At 37.5% G+C, this 22,002-nt stretch overlaps 1 protein-coding gene across 2 annotated transcripts in view; it reads right to left on the reverse strand.

Annotated features, from left to right (window-relative positions):
* vps50 (VPS50 subunit of EARP/GARPII complex) overlaps positions 1-21,532 on the reverse strand; it is a 110,473-nt gene extending 88,941 nt beyond the window's left edge. For both annotated transcript variants that reach the window (XM_079485095.1, XM_079485094.1), the window contains exons 1-6: positions 21,373-21,532; positions 20,823-20,891; positions 12,943-13,065; positions 12,256-12,327; positions 7,286-7,339; positions 76-146 (exon numbers count right to left, since the gene is read on the reverse strand). In XM_079485095.1, the coding sequence (XP_079341221.1) occupies positions 76-146; positions 7,286-7,339; positions 12,256-12,327; positions 12,943-13,065; positions 20,823-20,891; positions 21,373-21,405 (422 nt within the window). In that variant the 5' untranslated portion in view covers positions 21,406-21,532. The remainder of the gene's footprint in view (positions 1-75; positions 147-7,285; positions 7,340-12,255; positions 12,328-12,942; positions 13,066-20,822; positions 20,892-21,372) is intronic.
* Between the last annotated feature and the right edge of the window lie 470 nt (positions 21,533-22,002).

Here is a 22,002-nt window from a genome sequence, read left to right on the forward strand (position 1 = left end):
TCATCGAAAATTAAAACCAATTTTCAAAACTCAAGAACGGTTTTCTGGTGTTTACAGTGATGAAAGCTCCCTGACCTTCTTGCATTTGTGCAGATTACGGCTGCCAGCTGCAGATTGGTCTGAAGAGACGTCACTCTCTCAAGCTCCTGCAAAACAACAATTTTATGCAGAACATTAGACAAGCATTACAAGGAATCCTTTGAAGTACAAAAGATAACCGAATTGAGACAATGGACATGAAGTTTCTTCCATGGAGCTGCTTGAATATTAGTTCTCCGCGACTATGACCCGTTGTGTTTAATGGGTTCAGATCACAGTGGGCACGCTCTCGTGGATGTTTTTTTGTCCACCATGAACAATAACATATGAGACAGAGAAGAGATAATGGCGACAAGCTTAAATTATGGTTATTACAAAGGCAGAGTTTAGAGAACGAACATCCCTCTCAACCCACACCGTGTCCAACAAACTAATAAACAGTTAAGGTTTGGGGCTTTTGCACGTTTTTTTCTCTCCATTACAACAATCTCAGTTTTTGAAGAGCACAGCTGTCACAGCCTGAGGTGAACCCGGCCTTTCAAAGCGCATTAGCTATGGCCGGCACAACACCAGCCTTCAGCGCCCAAACATCACGCCGCCGTCACGTTAAAGATAATTATTTGGCAAAAGTATACGAGGTGGAAAGGATCGATTCCACAGTCAGCCGGCTGAAACAAATGCTCCTTGTGAGTAGCATCACATGGAAACATGTTGATTCTTCAGAGGGCAATCTACAGGAATAACCCCTTGAGGATGCTCAAAGGCTACCAGAGATGAACGGACCACTTCACGTCAGGTGCTTCAATTGCCTGGAGAACATTCTGCGGACTCCACATAATCATTACAGAACAGGATGAATTTTTTTGAAGCGGCAACAAAACTTTCATGTGCGAAAAACGAACCAAAATAAGGACTTCAATCGATATATTCTCCTCTTTCTTGTCAGTGTATGGTGCGCGTTCGCGAGAGCACTTCGACGCATGCGCATTCGGTGGGGGCAGACGCCGGCGTTTCTAAGCAGACGCATGCTGTATATAAGCTGAACTTCACAACATGTATGAGGATTTCGATATTGAGGAAGCCATACACTGACAAGGGGAATATATCGATTTAAGTCCTTATTTTGGTTTGTTTTTCGTACATAAAAGATTGTCGTCGCTTCAAAAATATCGAACTGAGCCACTATGAGCGGATTAACCAATTTAACAATGTCTTTAGTACTTTTCTGGACCTTGGCAACAATATTACCATTATGTCTATGAGGAGGCCCAAAAATCTCTGGGATGTCATATAAAATATCTTTATTTGTGTTCCGAAGACCCCGAGAGATCTTAAAAGACGCTGAACGTCATGTGGGTGACACAATTTTGATTTTGAGATGAACTTTTCCTTGAATGTGTCGTGTCATGCTGTCAGTCTTTCACATTGTTGTTGGATGACTTTTTTGTCACTTCTGACTGAGGTTTACTTTTGTTGAAATACAACAGACACTGGACTGGAATGGCCACAATACATCTAGAACTGATGATTTGAAAAAAAAAATTGCAATGGTGCACTGTGCATATTTATTTTGTAGTTATATACACATACACATATATATTTAGGTAATATGCATGTATACATTTATATATTTCAATTATATATAAAGGTTTATTCATTTATATATTTGATATTTTTCTTAAATATACACATGAATGTGTTAATAAACACAAAATAAATGTGCAAAGTACACAGACTTATATGGGCCTGGTTTCACAGACAAGGCTTAATTTAAGCCCGGACTACATCTTAGTTGAATTGGTATATTCAGGTCACTTTTATAAAAATGCATTAGAAAAAAAACATCACTGATGTGTATCTTAAAACAAAACAATTGCACTGATATATTTAAAGATATGGTAGGTCTGCGACTGGCCTTAAACCTTGTCTGTGAAACTGTGCAAAAGTATTATTATGAACACAAAGCCTAGTCGAACTCCTCCTCCCTAATCTGATGTGCTAGTGTGAACCCGTTCCAAAATCTAGAGAGCTGTCTACATAAGCAACATTCGCAGGCTTTACAGACAAACTACAGTCCAGAAGACTTCTCAATAATGACAAGTGAGCAGTGTTTCTGTGCATCACACTGTGATGCACCGCTGTTTGACTATTTCTGTGACACGTCTAGAACAAAGCACACTAGATTTATGAAACGCACAGCTAACACAGTTCAAAGCGCGGCTGAAATGCAGCCGTATCTCTGAAAGGCTCCGAACAAACCGCGCTGCCGAGGTGCAAAATGGCTCGTGGCAAGGCAACGGCACACTTCTGGGAGATAAAAGTTCTTCAAAAAGGAGAAACACAAATAACCACACTTTTCTCTACAGCCCTTAGCAAACGCTTTTTAGGAGTCAATGTCAGATGTTCGAGTCAGAAGTTTAAAAATTGGAGATTTTTATTCCTGTGCGCTTCTGTGACCTATTGATTCACGGAGTGTGACTGTATGTATAAGGCTTTCCAGTTTTAAACGGCATTGAATGGGATTTCCCTAAACCAGAGTGCTTATGTACTTTTAGAGTCTGGTGTAAGTGTACTGGAGAGTAATAGGGTTAGTATGTACTATGGTACACAAGAACCTTTATAAAGCTATAAATACACTAAAGGGATAAATTTGCTGTTAATCATGAAATTTGTTACATTGAGCATCAATAATAAATGCAGTATCACATTTTTTTTGTTGGCCTTCAAAGGGCAAGTCTTTTAATAAGCTTTTCGCTTTTCATTACATGCTGCAGTTTAGGACAGAAGATGAACATCTTTGATACATTTTGGATGTGGAACTATGAAAACATGACAACATGCCCTAATGGTACAATTTCTTCACCATTAGATTGGCAAACAATCATGATTTCCAAACATGTTTCTCAAATACTCATACTACTGGCAAGCAATAGCAACACCCAACATACAAAAACGATCCGCTTGCCCATTTTATACAACACTATCAGGCACGAAGAAAGGATTGAGGGTGAAACCCTTGGTATGAGCAACTATACAATTAGCAAGGTTACAGAGACCCTCACCACCAAAGCCAAGGTAAGGTCACATAACAACCCTATAACACTGTTTGTTTGACTTGAAAAAATGAAGAATGACATCCAATCATTACCTACTAACCAAACGCAGGCTGCCAATGATAAACTTTATCATTTTTTGAGTTTTCCCTTCATTCATCTTGTAAATTGACAGCAAACGCATTTTCTTTTGTTTAGCAATTCAAATACATGTTGAGAGGCACTGCGGGGTGTTTCATAGCTATAATGCAGTTCTATATTTCCCATCTCACCTCTCACCACGCATACACTTACAAAATAGCTTGGACAGCACATCTGTAGGGACGGCACATCAGTGTGGTGTTGCTTGCAGAGTAATTGTCCAGCAAGACACTTAAAGCTGAATTCCAAGGTGACAGGAAAAAAAACATGACCGTTCAACTAAAAAAAAACTGATCGTGACTGAGAAACGCTGCGGCATCGGACACATCTGCCTCGATTGTACTGCTAATATTGAAAACCATTATGATGCATCAGTGGAAAAGCAGCTGGTTGATCAAAGTGTGTTCTCTTCATTAATAAAGAGGCTCTACAGCATCTCTACAGGGACAATTATCATTTAAAAAGTTTAAGAAATATACAATTCTTAACAACAAGAAGGCATGGGGAGGGGATAAAATGTGCATCTCTGAAGTAAAAAATTTATTATTCCCAAGAGTTGAGAAGGAAATAAGACTGATATTTCCTTTTTATAAATGAATACCCCACCCAGCTATTTAATTCAATTCAATTTTATTTATACATCACAATGTGCATTGTTCCAAAGCAGCTTTACAGGGGAAAATAGAAACCGAAAAACACAAAAAGGTAAAACACACTACATGGTGTTTTATGTAACAAGTTAAATTATTCTAATTAATCAAATCTAATAAATGCAGTCTCCTGGTCATTTATTTAGCATATTTTGGATTAAGTAAATGCTTTGCTGAAAAGATGTGTAACTGTAGTTTGTTTATTGATGATGCAGGACAATCAGTAGCGCATTACAGTAGTCAAGACTTGAGGTCACAAATGCATGAATAAGCTTCTCTGTATCAGCAACAAAGAATATTTCATAATTTGGCAACATTTCTAAGGTGGAAAAAGGCTGTGAAATGACAGGTTGCTGTCTAATATAACGCCTAGATCTTTTACTGTATTTGTAACAGTACATCCTTCAACTTGCAGGTTATAATCCGAAATATTCGGTTTACATGTCTTTGGTCCAATAAGTAATATTTCTGTTTTATTAGAATTTAAAAAAAGGAAATTACAAGTTATCCAATGTTTTATATATTCAATGCAATCTGCCAATTTGGATAGCTGGAAGGAATCATCTGGTCTTGATGAGATATATAGCGGAGTATCATCTGCATAGCAGTGGAAGCGAATTCCATGTTTTTTAATAATGTTTCCAAGGGGCAGCATGTATATGGAGAATAGCAAGGGTCCTAGAACCGATCCCTGAGGTAATCCATAATTTACTTGCGTTAGATTTGATGATTCCCCATTTAAATGGACAAATTTATGTCTGTCTGATAAGTAAGATCTGAACCATTGCAGTGCCAATACCGGTATAATCGTGCAAGCAATCTAGAAGTACAGGTATGTTATGGTCTACAGTATCGAACGCAGCACTAAGGTCAAGCAGGACTAGGAGTGAGATGTTACCTTTTTCTGATGCTATAAGCAGGTCGTTTGTAATTTTAACGAGTGCAGTTTCAGTACTATGATGCGGTCTAAAGCCTGACTGAAACTTTTCATGCATGACATTATTTTGTAAGAAAGAGTATAACTGAGTGGACACTAGTTTTTCTAGTATTTTACACAGGTAAGGGAGATTTTAAATCGGTCTATAGTTTCTGGTTCGTTGGGGTCCAAGTTTGCTTTCTTGATAAGAGGCTTAATGACGGCCTTCTTAAAGTGTCCTGGGACATGGCCTAGATTAATTGACGAGTTCATAATGTTATAAAGGGGCTCAATTGCAACGGGTAGTAACTCTTTTAATAATTTAGTTGGTATGGGGTCTAATTAGCAAGTTGTAGGTTTACATGTTGCAATCAGTTTAATTTAATCCTCCTGTTTTATAGGTGAAAAACACTGGAGCCCTTTCTTTTTATAACAGTATGCACTCTTTTTCCACGCAATTTTAAAGACCTCTAATTGGGTTTGTTTCCATTTGAGCTCCAGTTTACGTGTTTCTCTTTCAAGGGAGCGAGTGGTGCTATTGTACCATGGTGCTATGTTTTTCTCATTAATCTTTTTTGACTTCATAGGTGCGACAGCTTCTAATGTATTAGAGAAAGTAGTGCCTAATTTGCTGGTCATGTTATCAAGCAATTCTGTATTAATTGGTATGGTTATTAAAGGAGTCAGATCTGGCAAGCTCTTTGAGAAACTATCTTTAATAGTCAAGGTAATTATTCTACCCTGTCGATAACGAGTTAAACGGCCGATTTCTGCAGTGCACAGTGTACATGTTATAAGATGCCATTGTCACTTTGAGGTATAATATCTATATTGGTCAGATCTGCTCCGTGGGATATAATCAAGTCTAGTGTATGATTAAATCGATGAGTGGGTCCATTGATGTTTTGTATTACTCCAAGAGTGTAGTAGTTCTGTAAACGCCACTGCTAGTGCATCGTTATTAAAATCTACGACCATTAGTACTTTATCAACGTTAACAAAAAAGGTCCAATAAGAAGTCCATGAACTTTTCAGAAAATCAGTGTAGGGACCAGGGGGTCTATACACAGTAGCCATTGTAAAAGAAAGCAATGGATTTTTACTTTTATTTGGAACAATTATGTTCAATGCAAGCACTTCAAATGATTTAAATGTATGCTCTGTTCTCTGACTTACAGTGAGAAAGTCTCTAAAGATTGTTGCGACACCAACACCTCGACCAAAAGGACGTGGCTCATGCATATAACAGTAGCTTGGTGGGGTACACTCATTTAGACCGAAATAATAATTTGGTATAAGCCAGGTTTTGGTAAGCCATAGTACATCCAAACTGTTGTCCGTGATCATTTCTTTTACAATAACTCCTCCTGTTAATACAGAATGCAAAATTCCTACATACATCAAACATAATGAAAGATTTCATTCCCGGATGCAGGGTAAAAATCCCAATCAAAGCTCAGCATGTCCACTTCTGATTAGTTCAAAATTCAAAGTGATCCATTTTCAAAAGCGATTCAAACGTTTTTTAAGGATGAGAGAACCATGACCAGAGGCAAATAAGACACAAAGACATAGCTCTTTCTTCCAATCCTGCTTTGATCCTAAATCGCAGGAAAATCTCACTCGAGATGAAAAAGTATATTGAACCAACCTGTCAGTCACATGATATAATAAAGCGAACACACTCACATACAAGCGTTTTAACAGAATAGTTTATACTCTATGTAGAGTAGGATTGCTCTCTATGGTAACAAGGATGCTGCTGAAGGTCAACAAGAAATGCCATGCGCAATTCCCATTTAATTTCCAAGAAAACATTGTTTAAAATACTGTATATCAAGACAAAACAGGTGTTTTTTGCTTTTTTTGCTATGCGGATGTCCCAAAGAAAATCTTGGGCACTTCAATTTGGACAGGGGTTAGCAGACTTTATGATGCCGAGGACCCCCAAATAAGATGAATCTTTTATGAGGAACACCCTTTCTAAAACTCATCTATATTTTTTTATGTGTAAAGAAACATTGAGACTTCGTTAGATCAATTGTAAAAGTTAAATTATAAAGACAACATATCATTAACTATGGTGAGAATAACTCACTAAAAAGATACAAATATAAACAATTATGAAAACTATGCATGTAGATTCTAACAGATAAACACTTATACACTAATAATGTTCAGACTTTCAAATTTTTTGCTTTTTTAAGTTTAAAAAAAACCTGGCTTAGGAAACATAACATGGTCAATGTCACAAATTTGCTTACTTGATTTATTTGTTCAATTATAAAATACTTTCACATTTCATATTTGATTTTCAAAAATATTTTTTTTTGTTTCATTTGAATTCCCTTTTTTCAAACTATTACTGTTCAAACAGCTTGTGTGTCTACAAAAAATAAACAGACCAGAAGACAGATGTCGAGAAAACACATCATCCAGACACAGTGTCCTTGCATTAGTTCAACCGGACATGACAGAATACTAACCTTAACATACGAAGGCTGTTTCTCCAAAATGAGGTGAGCAACTCTTTTAGACACCTGTAAGATGAGAACACAAGGTCAAGGTTTACATCTGTTTGGCATTTCTGCATTAAATGTCACTACTAGTCGAGTCACAAATTTGAAGGAAATAAGAAACTTTTAACCTAATTTGACTTTCATATTTGCGACACTGACTTCGTCACAACATATAAATGTTTGGCACAGTCAAACATACAGCAGGTGATAATGGAGCCAAAGAAGGTTAGGTCGTAAAATCGAAAACATTATGTGGCACGCTCTGGACGATATGTGTCACGTGGCATGGCCAGCCGTCGTGAACGGGGTGGCAGGACAAATGTGAAGTGCTGATGTGACGTGAGAGCCGAACAGATGGCAGACTCAGCTTTTCACATGATGGGTTCTGTTTACATATGGAACTGCTCAGCGGAGACGGGTAGGAAAGATTAATAATAGATGTATGGAAGAAAGTTGGTCACCAAACATTTCTGGAGCACCACTGACTACCAAACTAGGAAAATTTGCTATATAAATCTCTTTGTTCTGTTGAACACAAAAAAAGATATTTTGAAGAAAGTAGGAAAGTAAACAGTTCTGGGGCACTTTTGCCAACCATTTTCATTTTTCATACTTTGGAAGCCAATATTGCTGTTTGGTTACAAGCATTCTTCCAAGTATCTTTCTATATGCTCATCAAAACAAATACATTTATCCAGATTTGGAACAACTTGAGGGTAAGTGATGACAAACAATTTGGTGAAGGTGAACTATTTGTAGTTTATTTACTGAAAGTGAAGGGAGGCTATTTCACATTGTTCACAGATAAAAAAAAAAAGAAAATTTTCACGAAGCTCGCTGCTGCCCCACATATTGTTCATTCACGTATAAGATGAACACCAGTAAGCACCTATAAAAAGATCACCATACATTGCAAGACAGACAGCGTCAGAAAATAACTGGCCAACATAGGTTGTATCGCAACCATACTTTGGCGCAACTCTGCAGCGATAGAGCGAATATGATGAGAAACAGTGAAGCTGTCTATCAGCAAGACACAAGAGCGATAACGTTCCCTGTACGCCTTCTCGCAGACTGATCCCTGCACGCCTAATAACTCCAATTAGAAATCTATTAAACAGAGCTTGCACCGGTGCGGTAAACGGCCTGTAATTTTCCCCAGCGCTGAATTTACAGATCCAAATGACACCAGCGAAGAACTGCGTCAAACACCGTACATACTCCTTCTACCTTATTTTCCAATTGCGACAGACAAATATTACTCAAATAATAAAGTTCATCATTAAAACTTTTCATTTTGCCTAATGACTACAGGAAATAACTCTCTCACAGATATCTAATCAGCTAAAACTGCATTACGGTTCATTAGGATTGCAAAGAAAAGCTCAATCAAATGGAGTAAGTTCCAATTTAAGGCCAATGGTGCACTAAACAAGTTAAGCGTTTGGCCCTGTTCAATATGACTCTGTTTATATCAAAAGCCAATCGATGCACATTCACTGCCATATGTTAACAATGATAGTGTGTGGCTAATTTGAAAAAAGCCTCAGAGAATGAATTTCCTGAAGGGATTTGTGCTCTGCTTGTGCTCTTGTGCAACAATATCTGTTATTCATTTTTGAACTCACAGACTACAGAGATAATGTGGTTTCATTAGGGCTGGTTCTGTTTTGGTTTGTTCCTTTATTTATCATTGCTCTCGTCCATTTTTCTCGTCCCCCTGTGAACAGTCACACAATGTGCACTGCAGGAATTCTGCGTTAAATAAATCTGGTTTATTTGTACATAAAATACTACAGTTTTTGTCGAACGTTAAACTTGGCTTTGAGTCATTTATCAAAACAATACAACATGGGACAATCCTTCACTCTCCAAAATGGTAAAACAAATGAAATGTTACGAGCCAATTACCCCAGACCTCCCACTAGGTAGAAACAATATTATTGCTTTTCATAAGATACACACAGGACTGTCACTGAAATTTTACACGGCTCCAAAGCATAGGCTACATCATAAAGCATAGGGCAATTTTATAAAGGATTGTGTTTTGTAACCTTTATGGCCTATGTACCCCTACAGCCTAAATATAGTCTCTATAGCCCTTTTCACACATTTCACACATTTGTCCGGGGATCAGTGATTTTCTGGAATAAAATGTCATATGAAAACTAATAAAAGCAAATGGTTCAGGCTTGTTCGGTACAAATTTACACAGCCTTATTGAAGAAATGAAACGGATTACTATGAAGTAAAAATTAGCCGGCATTTTTGCAATATAGCCCAACTGCACGGTATAATCGATGTGCAAAATTGTGAGTTTAAAATAAAGTTTAGCGTTTTTTTAAAACAAAGTTTGAGAAAAGTTTACCATTAAAATTTTTAACCATTTTGAACGAAGCTCACTCCGATCGAATGAAAAACCTGTTAATAAAGCATATTGCACACAATGCTAAAAAAAACAAGCTGAGAAAAACAAGCACATAAATGTTTGGGTGAAAGTTTGGAGTTAGTCTGTTAACAGTGTCTGCACAGAAACTCGAAACTCGCTTTTCCGCTGCGCAGCACGAGCACGGCAGGTGCACACAGCCGTGTTTTAAAGGTTGGTAAGCGATCAAGTTTGTTGAAGCGCTGTGTATTTTGGGTTTATTAGTTTGGATAAAAGTAATTTTAAGTTTAAACTGCGTTTAGAAGCAGACATCGCTTTTCTCGCATCTGACCTTAAGTTTGGTGTTACGGACTCTAGCATTCATCCATGATTTAGCTAAATACAAATAGTAGGCCTATATTTTGTTTTCAATTTACAAACAAACTAAAAATTACTCGCTTAACTATGTTTGAAGAGCTTCGTTCCAAAATGAGATGACACTGTTTTTAAGAAAATGTTTTTTATAATGTTTACATGTTTTAATTGTGTTTTATTGTGTTAGTTAACTGTAGTTAGTTAGTTTGACTTATGAAGGCTCAAATCAAAACAAACAAATGCAGTTAGATTGATATTAATTGGATTGCACAATAAACATGATTATCTCATTTAGAAGCCAAACGCATAATTTGTTTTCATAGCCAAATTATTTACAATTTATTATAGATGCGTGTCATCACTACACAGCTTTTACGCCATTGTTTCGGCCTTTTGTTCACATGGAGCGCTTTCCGGGACTGATCCTGTTAATGTTACTAGGTCCTCTTTACGGAATCACTTTCCGGATGCGTTTGCGTTCACACAGAAGGCACTCTGGCAATTGTGTGCATAGTATATAGACGGTTTCATTGGTGAGAACATGAACATACGTTATGTGGCCAAAATTTCACTTCCGGAAGACCTTCACAAAGAATCTATAACAGTAGTATTACTTTTAATTTATTTATAATAGCATTATAATATATTAATTAAATATAAAATAAACTGTTATATAATAACCAAACACAGACTGGAAGTTAACTTTGGGCCAGGCGCATGCGTCCGATTAAATCATCTATACTGTATCTATATATATATATATATATGGGTTAGATTGAGGGGAAGTTTTAGGGCTGGTGCCTAGTACCTACACATTTACATTTACATGTGGAACAGGACTGTCCATTAAAGTGCTACCAAAAATCTTAAATCAAAATGTTCCTAGGACCAGTTTTAGGACCAAAATAAATGTAATATTTACTTCATCCATACATTAAATATAAAAGCATTGCTTTAACGTTAAAGGGACAGTTAGACAATTTATTTTGTTCTGTCATCATTTATTTACCACTCAAGTTGTTCAAAACCGGTATATGATTTTTATTTCTGTGGAACACAAAAGAGGATATTATGAGAAATGTCTCAACAGTTTAGTGTTCATACAATGGAAATCAATGCGGTCCAATGGTAATTGGTTACCATTGATTTTCAAAATATATTTTTTGTGTTCTACCATAGAAAGAAAGTCATACAGTAAATAACAAAGTATGAGTAAATGATTATAGAATTTTTGAGTGATCTATTTAACTATTTAGTGTTACTTTAACTGCGCAAACACATATTGCTGTTAAACAATTAAAACTCACTGAGAATTTCATACTGCTTCAGAAAACTCAGACTTATTCACACTGCCGACAGCAATTAGCTCAATGTAAGCTTCTGCCAGTGAAGTGTAAGAGCTGCCTGTTAGCAGAAAAATAAGCTGCCACCTTCCATAGACCAGATGGATTCCTTTTCTACTGACCAACCGATCCACGATAACTGCTAGCTGCCAACGACACATCTACGGACAGCGCATATGAGCGCAGCGTAAACGAGTCAATTTTAAATAAAAGACATGGACTGAAAGAAAAAAAATATCTATCTGTCCATAAGGTCATGTTCTCTCGTGTAAATGACACTGGAAGAGCTTCACATCATGAATAAATCATCACACTACGCAAGCTTGCACGGCACGATTTAAAGTAATGGCATTCAGCGGGAAGTCCGCGCCACTCAGAGCTCTTCCTCCTCCGCCTGCAGATGTCTGTCACAACCCAGGAACGCCGGTTGGTGCCGAGGCTCCTGCGGTGACCCCGGGGGCAGCGTGCTGCCAGAAAACGGCCTGCTTGTGGCAGGCCAAAACAGATAACGTCAGGCAAGGTCATCTGGCGTCTCCCATGAAACGGGGGTCGCAGCTTTCATCATGCACAGTGCTGACAAGACAGCTGTGCATAAGCAAGCATTTGGATGACACTTAAAAACACATTTCTGAGACTGGAAGGCAGTCGTGAACTGCAGACCACCCCGGCACGCTATAAAACACGCTAAAGAGGGGTAAACACGGTAATAAACTGTGACAGATGACGCAGGATAAAATAGGAGTCTCGGAAATGATTCAGCACATGCCTCGTATGTCAAACCATAACAAAAATGGGTCTACTTGTTGTTTATTTTAAACAATTATTATAAAGATATCCCTGAATCCTATACTTACGGCTGCTTGTTGTCTCTTCAGCTTATCTCTGTATTCTTCAAGTTCCTGAAGGTTCAGATCGGAAGGGAGTTTCTGTTTTAGAGAAATAAAATTGAGAACTTCATTATTTATCTAATTTGTGCAGCTTTAAAGATCTCTCTAAAAAAAAGCTTTTCAACAGCCTGAACAAACTTTTCCCTGTTGAATAGTAGACTTGCAGATAATAGATGAATTAATCTGAGTTTATAATAAAAGAATATACAAACAACACCTAATGGCCCATTCCCACTGAGAGAAACAATGAAAAGTAAAAAGCCAAGCCTTGCTTAAGAGTAATTACTTTCTACTTGGCTGAGAGTCTTATTTAGCACAGCTTTTGCAATGCACCACCAAATCTAATGAGATTTCACATCTGCGGGATGCAGAATATCCATCAACTTGGGGCAAACTACACAAACAGTGAAGACCCCTGGATAGCATAACATGGCTGCGCAGACACCCTGATGAGCCGTAACCATCGGCTAGTCAGTGCTCTCAGTGTGAGAAGATGGTGCACTGATGTTCTGATAGTAGGTTATTACTGTATACCTGCTTATTCTGCATTAATAAATGTTTCAAAATAGGATCATAACTCTCTGAATAGGAAGATTTACAAACAATTAAAAATCACAGAAGGTACACCAGAGGTTCGGAAACCCCCACACACACCTCAAGCTCGTATTGCACCATGTCGAAGGAGTCGCTGGAAAAGTACACTTCCTCGATGCTGTCGATGATTTCCTGCTCTGCCTGGGGATCGGTGGGCTGCTCTCTTAGTTCCCGCAGCTCTTCCTGCGGAGAGAGAAATGAGTATGAGTGTTGGCAAGGAAATCTTTCTACATCTGGGACACCATTGATGGGAAAAACAGCCTCGCTCCTTCAAAACAGAGTTGGGACATTGATTATTTCTTAAGTATGGCTCATAGTCCAAAGATTAAATGGTCTTAGCGCCCGTCCCTGGGGAACGCCCTTCATGATGAGAATCAGTACAGAAACATCAATTTCACTCAAAACAACTTTGAGAAACAAAGCCATCTTTTCTTTGAAGAGAGATGCTGAGAGGCTCGTAGCGTGTGATGCAATGTGGTTTAAACAGCTCTGCGACCGAGATAAACTTAGAGCCATATTAAATTACAAGAGCAGATGTTGAGGCAGCATTCAAAAACCCCTTTAATTGCAGCCGCCAAACACAGTCACACAAAGCAATTCATATTGATAAAGCACTCATTCATGCTGTACTGAAATTAGACACTTAATCAAATATAAAGGATCTTCATATCAAGGCCTCAATTTCATATGATTGGAACAGGAGTTGAGATATGATTTGGCCAGAGAACATTGAATCTACGCAAAGAAACTGCATGCGGTGTGAATGCGGTACAGACTGATGTTGGCAGTGCTGTGAGGGAAGCGTGGGTGCATTAACTGAGGTATGGCATCAACATCAGCAGGGGGCGGGGTGCTATGAGTCACTCTTCACTGGTACACACTCAGGACGAACAAAAGGAAAAATCTCTGGGATCAGCGGTTACTATTAGGGCTTAAAGATTCTGTGAAATGAAAATTTGACTTATGGTCTGTAGGTGAGCTCAAAGTATGTTGGCTGTGAGGTCACCTTCTGCATATATTTGACAAAGTTTAGTTTTATATGCAAATAAAATACACACGACAAAATTATTCAATGAGTCATCTGGCGCTCAAGGGCTTACACATTTTTGCCCAATAAAATGCTTTCTAAAAATTAAAAATGTCCCTTCACCCCAAAAATAAATGTACCTTGTCAGTATCTTTACCTTCTAAGCATATCAAACAACCTTACAGAAAATAAAAACCTGTCTATAGAGAATATTTGTTGATTTAGATATATTACCCCACTTGCATTGTTTTTTATTGAAATGTAAACTCCCTTATATTTAATCTGATTTATCTGCAAAAAATTGTGCTGGGTATCATTTGTTTTCCTTTTTATGCATTTGTACCAGAGGAGCCCTGCTTTGCAAAGAGCAGCCATGGCTGACAACCTGACATAAATGCTATTTGTTATTAACAAAGGGGCTTCTATTCCCAAACTTCCAATTTCCAATTAAATGTTGGTTAAAAGTTATTTTTGTTCAATGCTTTTCTCAATACACATCGTTTCAAATCAGAGCATCATACTGATGAATCCCATTTGATGTCAAGTGAAATGTTTAATGCTGCATTCCAGACACCTCAGATTTATGATATTTCCCACCACAAACCCGTAAATAAACATCGGGAAAATCACTCAAAGTCAAACATCTGACCTCTGAATCTACCCCGACCTCATGAAGCCAAAGATGCTGCGGTGAGATCATCAAAACAAACTTAAACGTATTTTCACAACCCAAAATGATATAAAATAAATTATCTGTAGGTTTTATTAAGAAATTCATATAAATATCGTTTTGGTGCTCTTTACTGTGCAATGACATGAAAGACTGAAGTGCATTGAGGTTGGATACAGGTTTTGTATTCAGATTTTGCACCACTTTCGACCCTAGTTGTATCCCTTCTAGCAACAACCTGCATTCACACGGGGCGTGTGGAATGTAATGCATCATGCGTTGCCAAAATTGAATTGTGGGTCTATCGGTGTCGCGTCACAGGCGTTGCACGAGGCAGAGATTAAAAATCTCTTAACTTTTCAAGCCCCGCCATCTCATGCGTCAGCCAATCAGATCGCCTTATACAAATAACGGGAGAAAAAGCCCTGAATTGCATTTTAGGTAAAAAAAACTATCGAACTATAAAATAAGAGGGCATAGCTAATCGTAATTGATTGAATTTAGAAAAGTAGCAACAGCAAATACTGTGTATTGATATGCATTGATGAAATGTTCACCACAAAACTAGCAATGTGCATTAAGAAAGTAAATGGAGTCAATTTTGATTTCATGAGGACTTTAAGGTTTTGTGAGCCCACTTGAGATATGAACAAAAATAGTTAGACAGTTAGAAAAGTGTTTATCAATACAAATAATGTCATATTTAAACATAAATCCCTTGTGAATATTGTTGATCTTTTCATTAGAGATCTAAAATGCACAACTGAACCGAATATGTGAAGTATACGCCGTAAAATGACAAATCAGGTGTGAATTAGATCCACAATCAGATCCGGTGAGACTTCACGGCATCACGTCATTTTCACACAAACTGATATTTAGAAAACAATCTCTACTGTGCTAATTAAAACCGTCACCAAGTCTTTGTTCAATTTAATTGTCATTCTATTTAGGCTGATGATGTTTAGAGAAATTAACAGTTCTCGTCCCTTTATTCCCCATGCGCAGAGCTTGAGTCGAACGCCAGTCTATTTGCACATAAAAGTGTGATTCAACGTGCTGTACATCAATCAAGGCTAACCATGAGTAAGCTGAAGTGTTATTGAATGAATGATCAAACGGCGTAACAGCGTTATTCAAAAGCGTATAAAAAATAACAATAAGCATTGGTGCACATGGACAGACATGAGATGCAAGAGACCGACAGCCGTTATATGTCATGTCTGTTGCGAGAATGTGTTAAATCCGAGTCACATCACTGTGTCTAAACTGTATAATTTCTTTGCATATATCAGTGGCCAATATTAGCAATTATAATTTTTTAATATGCAACGTGCATCATCTACGAGAAAAGTCTGCGTAGTCTACCATCACATTCTTAAAAAAACAGGCCAATGTGAGAATGAATTGCGTTATGGAAAATATTTTTGATGATGATGATGTCAATGCTGATGATAACTCTCGTCTAATGACGTAAAGACGCTCTTAATAACGCTACTGACTTTGCACAACCAATCATCACGAGTTGTTCACAAGACTGCCTGACAATCTCAATCATGTGACTATACTGCCATCTACAGACTGAACAAGTGAAAATCTGTTTAGGCATTTAAAAACCCTCAATAGCACATTTTTGTTTTTAATACCTGGTTATTTGTCACGGTTCCTGTTGCACAAGGGAAGTGAGATAGCATTTGTTAAAGACATAGGGTACAGAATGTACACCTACTAAAGCACCTATGCAAGTGAAAGCAACCTTACTGGGACAGTTGGCTGAAACCATTTTTAGGAACTGTAAAATAATGAACAAATGAATGCATGCTACCTGCCCTTTTTTGTTTAACAAGTGAAAATAATAAACCAAATAAAAATAGATAAATATGGATTACTAAAGAACGTTAACAACAGTCACTTATCATCTTAAAACTGTTATAAGCTTACTGTACATTAAGCAGCATAGCTTTGAAAGCCAATTTATTTTATTTTATTTCTAAAACTTCACATTCCATACGTTAAATGGACAGTTCACTCAAAAATGATATTTCTGTCATCATTTAGTAATCCTCAAGTTGTTTCAAACCTGTATAAATGCCTTTGTTCTGATGAACGCAGAGAAAGATATTTGGAAGAATGTTAGCAATTTTCAGTTCTGGGACATTATTCGCTATCGCTACCATAGCAGAAAAAATCATTCTGTTCTCATGAACACAAAATGTGATATTTTGAAGAATTTAGAAAACAGTGTGGCATCTTTGACTAGCACTATAATTTTTCCTACTATTTGGCAGTGAATTAATAAAATGACAATTGTTAACAACATCTTCCAAATATCTGTTCAGCAAAACAAAGTCATTTATAAAGGTTTGGAAAACTTGAAGGGTGAGTAAATTATGACAGAATTATCATTTTGGGTGGAGAAACACTTTAAGCAACTGATACAAAATATGAGAAACAGAATCATAAACGATCTCTACATTTTGTGAAGGGTTACATTTCACCCAGGGTCAGGCAAAACTCCATGTGATGCTACAAATAACTGAACAGGGCATGCAAATTACAAGAAGAAAAACTGCCAAGTCATTGCCATTGGAGAAAAATCTCTTATAAGGAAATAATGCAATGCATTTGTAAGTGACGGCAGCTAAACAAAATGCATAAGCTGCGTGACTGTGCATCCAAAAATAATTATTCTGTAGAAACCTACCCTCTTGTCGTTTTAAATCCACACACTGAATATTTTTACACAACAAATGCTAATTTAAACGGAGCACTTGCCAATTAACATAATAATGCTAATAATTGTTCATATTTGCATTTTCTTTTTTAAACAGTTGCAAACTGAGCTGATTTACATCTCCAAGGTGATTCTGCCATCTAATATAGATGAGGATATGTTGAAATTGTGATAACGGCTTAAGATAGCAAATGACAAAGAACTCGCGATGTTTCATACTATATGCCATTGCTATTAAAGTATTTATATTCATAATCTCACAACTGTCATGGACTTGTATATCATCCCGTTAAATGTTTTATGAATTTTATTTTCATATTTAGCTTAATAGATAGTTAAAGGTGTCATGAACTGGCCTTTTTTATTATTTTATACTGTTGTCTGAGGTCTACTTAAGACGTTCGCATGGTTTTTACATTAAAAAACATAAAAATCTATAAGTAATAGGCTATTTTCTACCCTGGTTTAGAGGCTGGCTCAAGAAACGGTCTGTATTTATGGGTGTGGCGCCTTGAAAACTTGTAAACATCCACCTGCTATGATTGGATAACAGTTCAGAAAGACAGCACCGTGCCCTGTGATGTACATTTCTGTGTGTCTGTTTGACAAGCTACATGCTTAGTTGGAGTCTTCTGTAAACTTGATAAGACACGTAAGTTACACATAATCAGGACATATAATGCGATCTCTAACAAAGCAATAGCGATGCATCGTACATATATTTTCTCACATTAGATTCCGGTCGGTATCAATATTGACGGCACATCGTTGCTTTTTAATATCAGTCTCTCAGCAAAACCAGCATCGACGTGCCTCGTTTACAAAGGAATCCATGGTGAAACGAAGCGAACAAACACTAAGGGGCGGTTTCCCGGACAGGGTTTAGGCCTAGTCCCAGACTAACTTAAATGTTAGAGGTGTCTTAAATCGAAAACAACATGCACGGACATATCTTAAAAAATATCACTGGGATTGTTTTGTCTCAAGATGCCCACCAGTAATGATTTTTGGTAACGTTTGTTTTTAAAAACAATATTAATATCCTAATTGAACCAAGGCCTAGTCCTGGTTTAAGATAATCCCTGTCCGGGAAACCGCCCCAAAATGTTTTACTCGTGTCACGCATTCCTAATATCATAAACCGGAAGCTTGTGTTCTTCCACAAGCAGGCGCTGCACAATATGTTGCATGTTTGTTGATTGGTCGCTCTACATAAAAATAACAGTGAAAGAAGTCCTAACTGTTGCATCACACGGGGCTATCCGCTCTCGAGAGCTCTTCGCTAAAGTGACAGGGTTGCCAGGTTCTGACAAATCGAACTTTCAAGCGAGAAATATGTCTCTATGGTTAGCAGTTTGTTAACCATCACAAATGCGGGACTGTGTACAGTACTACTGTATGTGTGGCTGAAGTCATTCGCGAACCAGTGGGAGGGGCTAGAGAAGAAGTTGTTGATATTCTTCTGTGGAGGCGGTGTTCAATTTATCAATGTCATTGATAGATACATTCCAGGACGTGGTGTTCGCTGGCCCTGGTGTCAATAAAACTTCTCATCTCAGTAACAAGGACGTCTTCAGTTCTGACACTTACAGGATGTTCGTCTGAATACGATGAGCTTCTATATAACAAAAGCTCAGGTTAAAATATATTTCTAAATTCATGAAACATTTAAATATTAACTAACCATAGATATAAATTGTATTTATAACAGGGTATATATTGGCAGGGCAAAGTTAACATGAACATCCTGATCTGACCAGCTCACCAGGAAAGAATCTGTGTTAATTACTGTTAACAAAACGAAGGAAAATGTCTCATCATTGAAACCAAGTAATAAAATGTCCCCCTTTACTCTGACTTTCAAACTAATTATATTCTTTGGGCAAAGATGTTAAAAAAGTCTTCTTTTCATGCACTCAAGCCTCTTTAATGGCACAAAAGCACTTGGTGGCTATGTGAGTGGTCTAATCCATCATTTTCCTGGGCACGGACATGGACAGGGACAGGCTGTTCATTACATTGATCAAACACTTTCTCGCTACCTCGATCGCTTCAGAAAAGTTTTGAGAGTTCTGAAACAATGCCCACCAGGGATCCAAGCCAGATGGCCCAGAAAATCATTTTCCAAAGTATGTGTAATAGTTATAGATATATTTTAAATAACCTAAAATGACAGAAACTCTCTTTTGGCATAAAAGTAAAGTCAAAAGTATCAGAGGTGACACTGCGGACTTAGAAACATAGAGACAGACAGAATGTGTTTAAAAGCCGTCTGATCTCGGAACAGTTAATGGATATAGGAAGCAGTGTTAGAACCAACGCTCGGAGGCAATGCTAAGATAATTTATCTCCCTAAATAAAGGTTATAACACAAGTGGCACAGTAACAGTATGACTCGGACAAAGTTTGTTTAGTCTTTCTAGACCCGCTAATTTAATAAAGAACTTGTGTGAATGAAAATATATATAATGGTAGAGAAAGAATTCTGTCAGCTTGGGGCTAAAAGGTGTCTTGGTTTCTCACAAAGGTGATCATGAGGTGCTATACCCCAACAACAAGGCCTTTAAACCAGACATAAACTATTCTTGCAAACTTTGCTAAGAGCTAGGTGGATAAAACTAAAATTGTGCTTTTAACATACATAGCACTGCACATTTCAGGCACATTTTTGAGATGATCACCATGTTCTCATCCCAGGACAAAATAAACTGTACAAAAACAGCTATATACGGTTATATTCATAGACAATAAAGTTATGAAAGATTGACAACCATTCTACACATGCGCTGTAGGAATGGTCAACATGTCTCTCATTGACACATGTGTGATAAGCTGTGTACTACGTAGGCTATTCCTATCATTACTAGTGTTTGTTCTGTCAATCTCTGCACTGCATTGATAGAAAACAGGGTTCCGCGTCCTAACCAAACACAACGCCACGACACGCAATAAATGTTAATCAGAGGCTTCGTCTTAAAAAGCAGTGACAGGGCAGCACGATAAGTTTCTATTTCTGTGATGTCGCGGCTGACAGCTCCGCCCCACACAACGATCTCATTCGATGCAAGTTCTGCACCTCATGAATATTAATAGCCGAACACGGATGATGATATATACATTCGATTACATGCGTTTAGATTGGACACGCCCCACGCAGTCATCAAAGGTTGCGAGTGCTGGTGTCAATGAATGGGATCATGCCGCTTTGTCGCTTGTAATGTGAACGAGGCTTAACAATCTACACCGGACGCGACGCGACAACCTGTTCTTTAATGGTCGCGTCGCTCCTGTCGCGTCCGGTGTAGACAAGGTGAACTGTTTAGGCTAGAATTTTTTCTTTGGTAAAGAATACTTCATACAGTTTTAGAAACGACTATTATTATATTAAACTATTTAAATTAAACCAATAAATGTATAAACCAAAATCCTTTACAGTACAGCACAATAAAAAAGTAAATAACCAACACATCAGCACAGGTTATGTCTGAATATAATAATGTCTTACACACCTTGCTGGGGGTCCTTAAGTTCTCCATGGGGCTCATGTCGACCACAGTCTCTTGAGGACTTTTCAGGCCCTTTGGTAAAAATGAAACAGTTATCGTTACTAACAATAACTATTCAATATTGAAATATCAATATACGAAAAGAAAAACTGCTACAACAAACTGTCAATTCAGTAACAGCTTTGTGCAACGACCGTAAACAAAACCATTGATAAGGTGACCGTGTGTTTACAGGTTTATAAGAACATGACTTTGACCTGGATGGGTCAAGATAGGCTGTGTTTTGAACCGATTTAATACCATCCGATCAATTTTGAGCACTATAAACACTGAGGCATTGCTGGTTATCATCACTATTTGTACAACTGACCGTTCTCCCTTGTGCTTTCAATGGCATTGATGTAATGCATTACAAAACTACGTACATCAACAGAGAGTGCACGCTGTTTTTCTATTAAATTGTAATATAGCTAGCAGGCTAGCATATAAAAACGCTTCCGGAATCGCCGATGTAACGAAAAAGTAGGCTAACACAAAATGAGCAAAACCTCACCTGACGGGCCATCAAAGACTTGATTTTCTGCATCGTGTATTTAAAAACACTAAGCGGTTAAACGCGACGATGTTGTATTTCTCTGTCAAATTGCAATTCGGTTCCTGTAGTGTTAGACAGGTGCCATGTTTCGCTACGGGGATCACGTGACAGGTCATGTGCAGTGCATCATGGGATATGTAGTTTCACTCACTCCCTGAGCATTTGCGTCCAATCTCTCCAAGTACTCTTCTAAAACGATTTACATAGGAAAAACATCACAATTTATAAAGCAGGACAACACAACCATATAGTAGTGTTGTTTATCATGTTGTTTTAATGATGATGACTTAATATAACTAGGCCAATTTATTTTTTATATATATTTATCCATTCATTTACCCACTCACCTTATAATCATGGTGGTTCAAGTAAGTTCCTGATGTGTCACTCTATATCTGTGAGATATCAATACTTTTCTAAGATAGTTAGATGGTAGTTTTACAAAGTCCATTGACTTATCAAAATAATACACCTAAGTATGTGTTTGAATAGATGTTTTGACAGATACACAATGACATGAGATATGATGAATTTTGGATTAATGTTAAATGTAATTTGTTTTGCACATTGATATTGTATGGCACGGAG

Source organism: Barbatula barbatula (genome assembly GCF_947034865.1).
Source record: "Barbatula barbatula genome assembly, chromosome: 21".
NCBI lineage: Eukaryota > Metazoa > Chordata > Actinopteri > Cypriniformes > Nemacheilidae > Barbatula > Barbatula barbatula.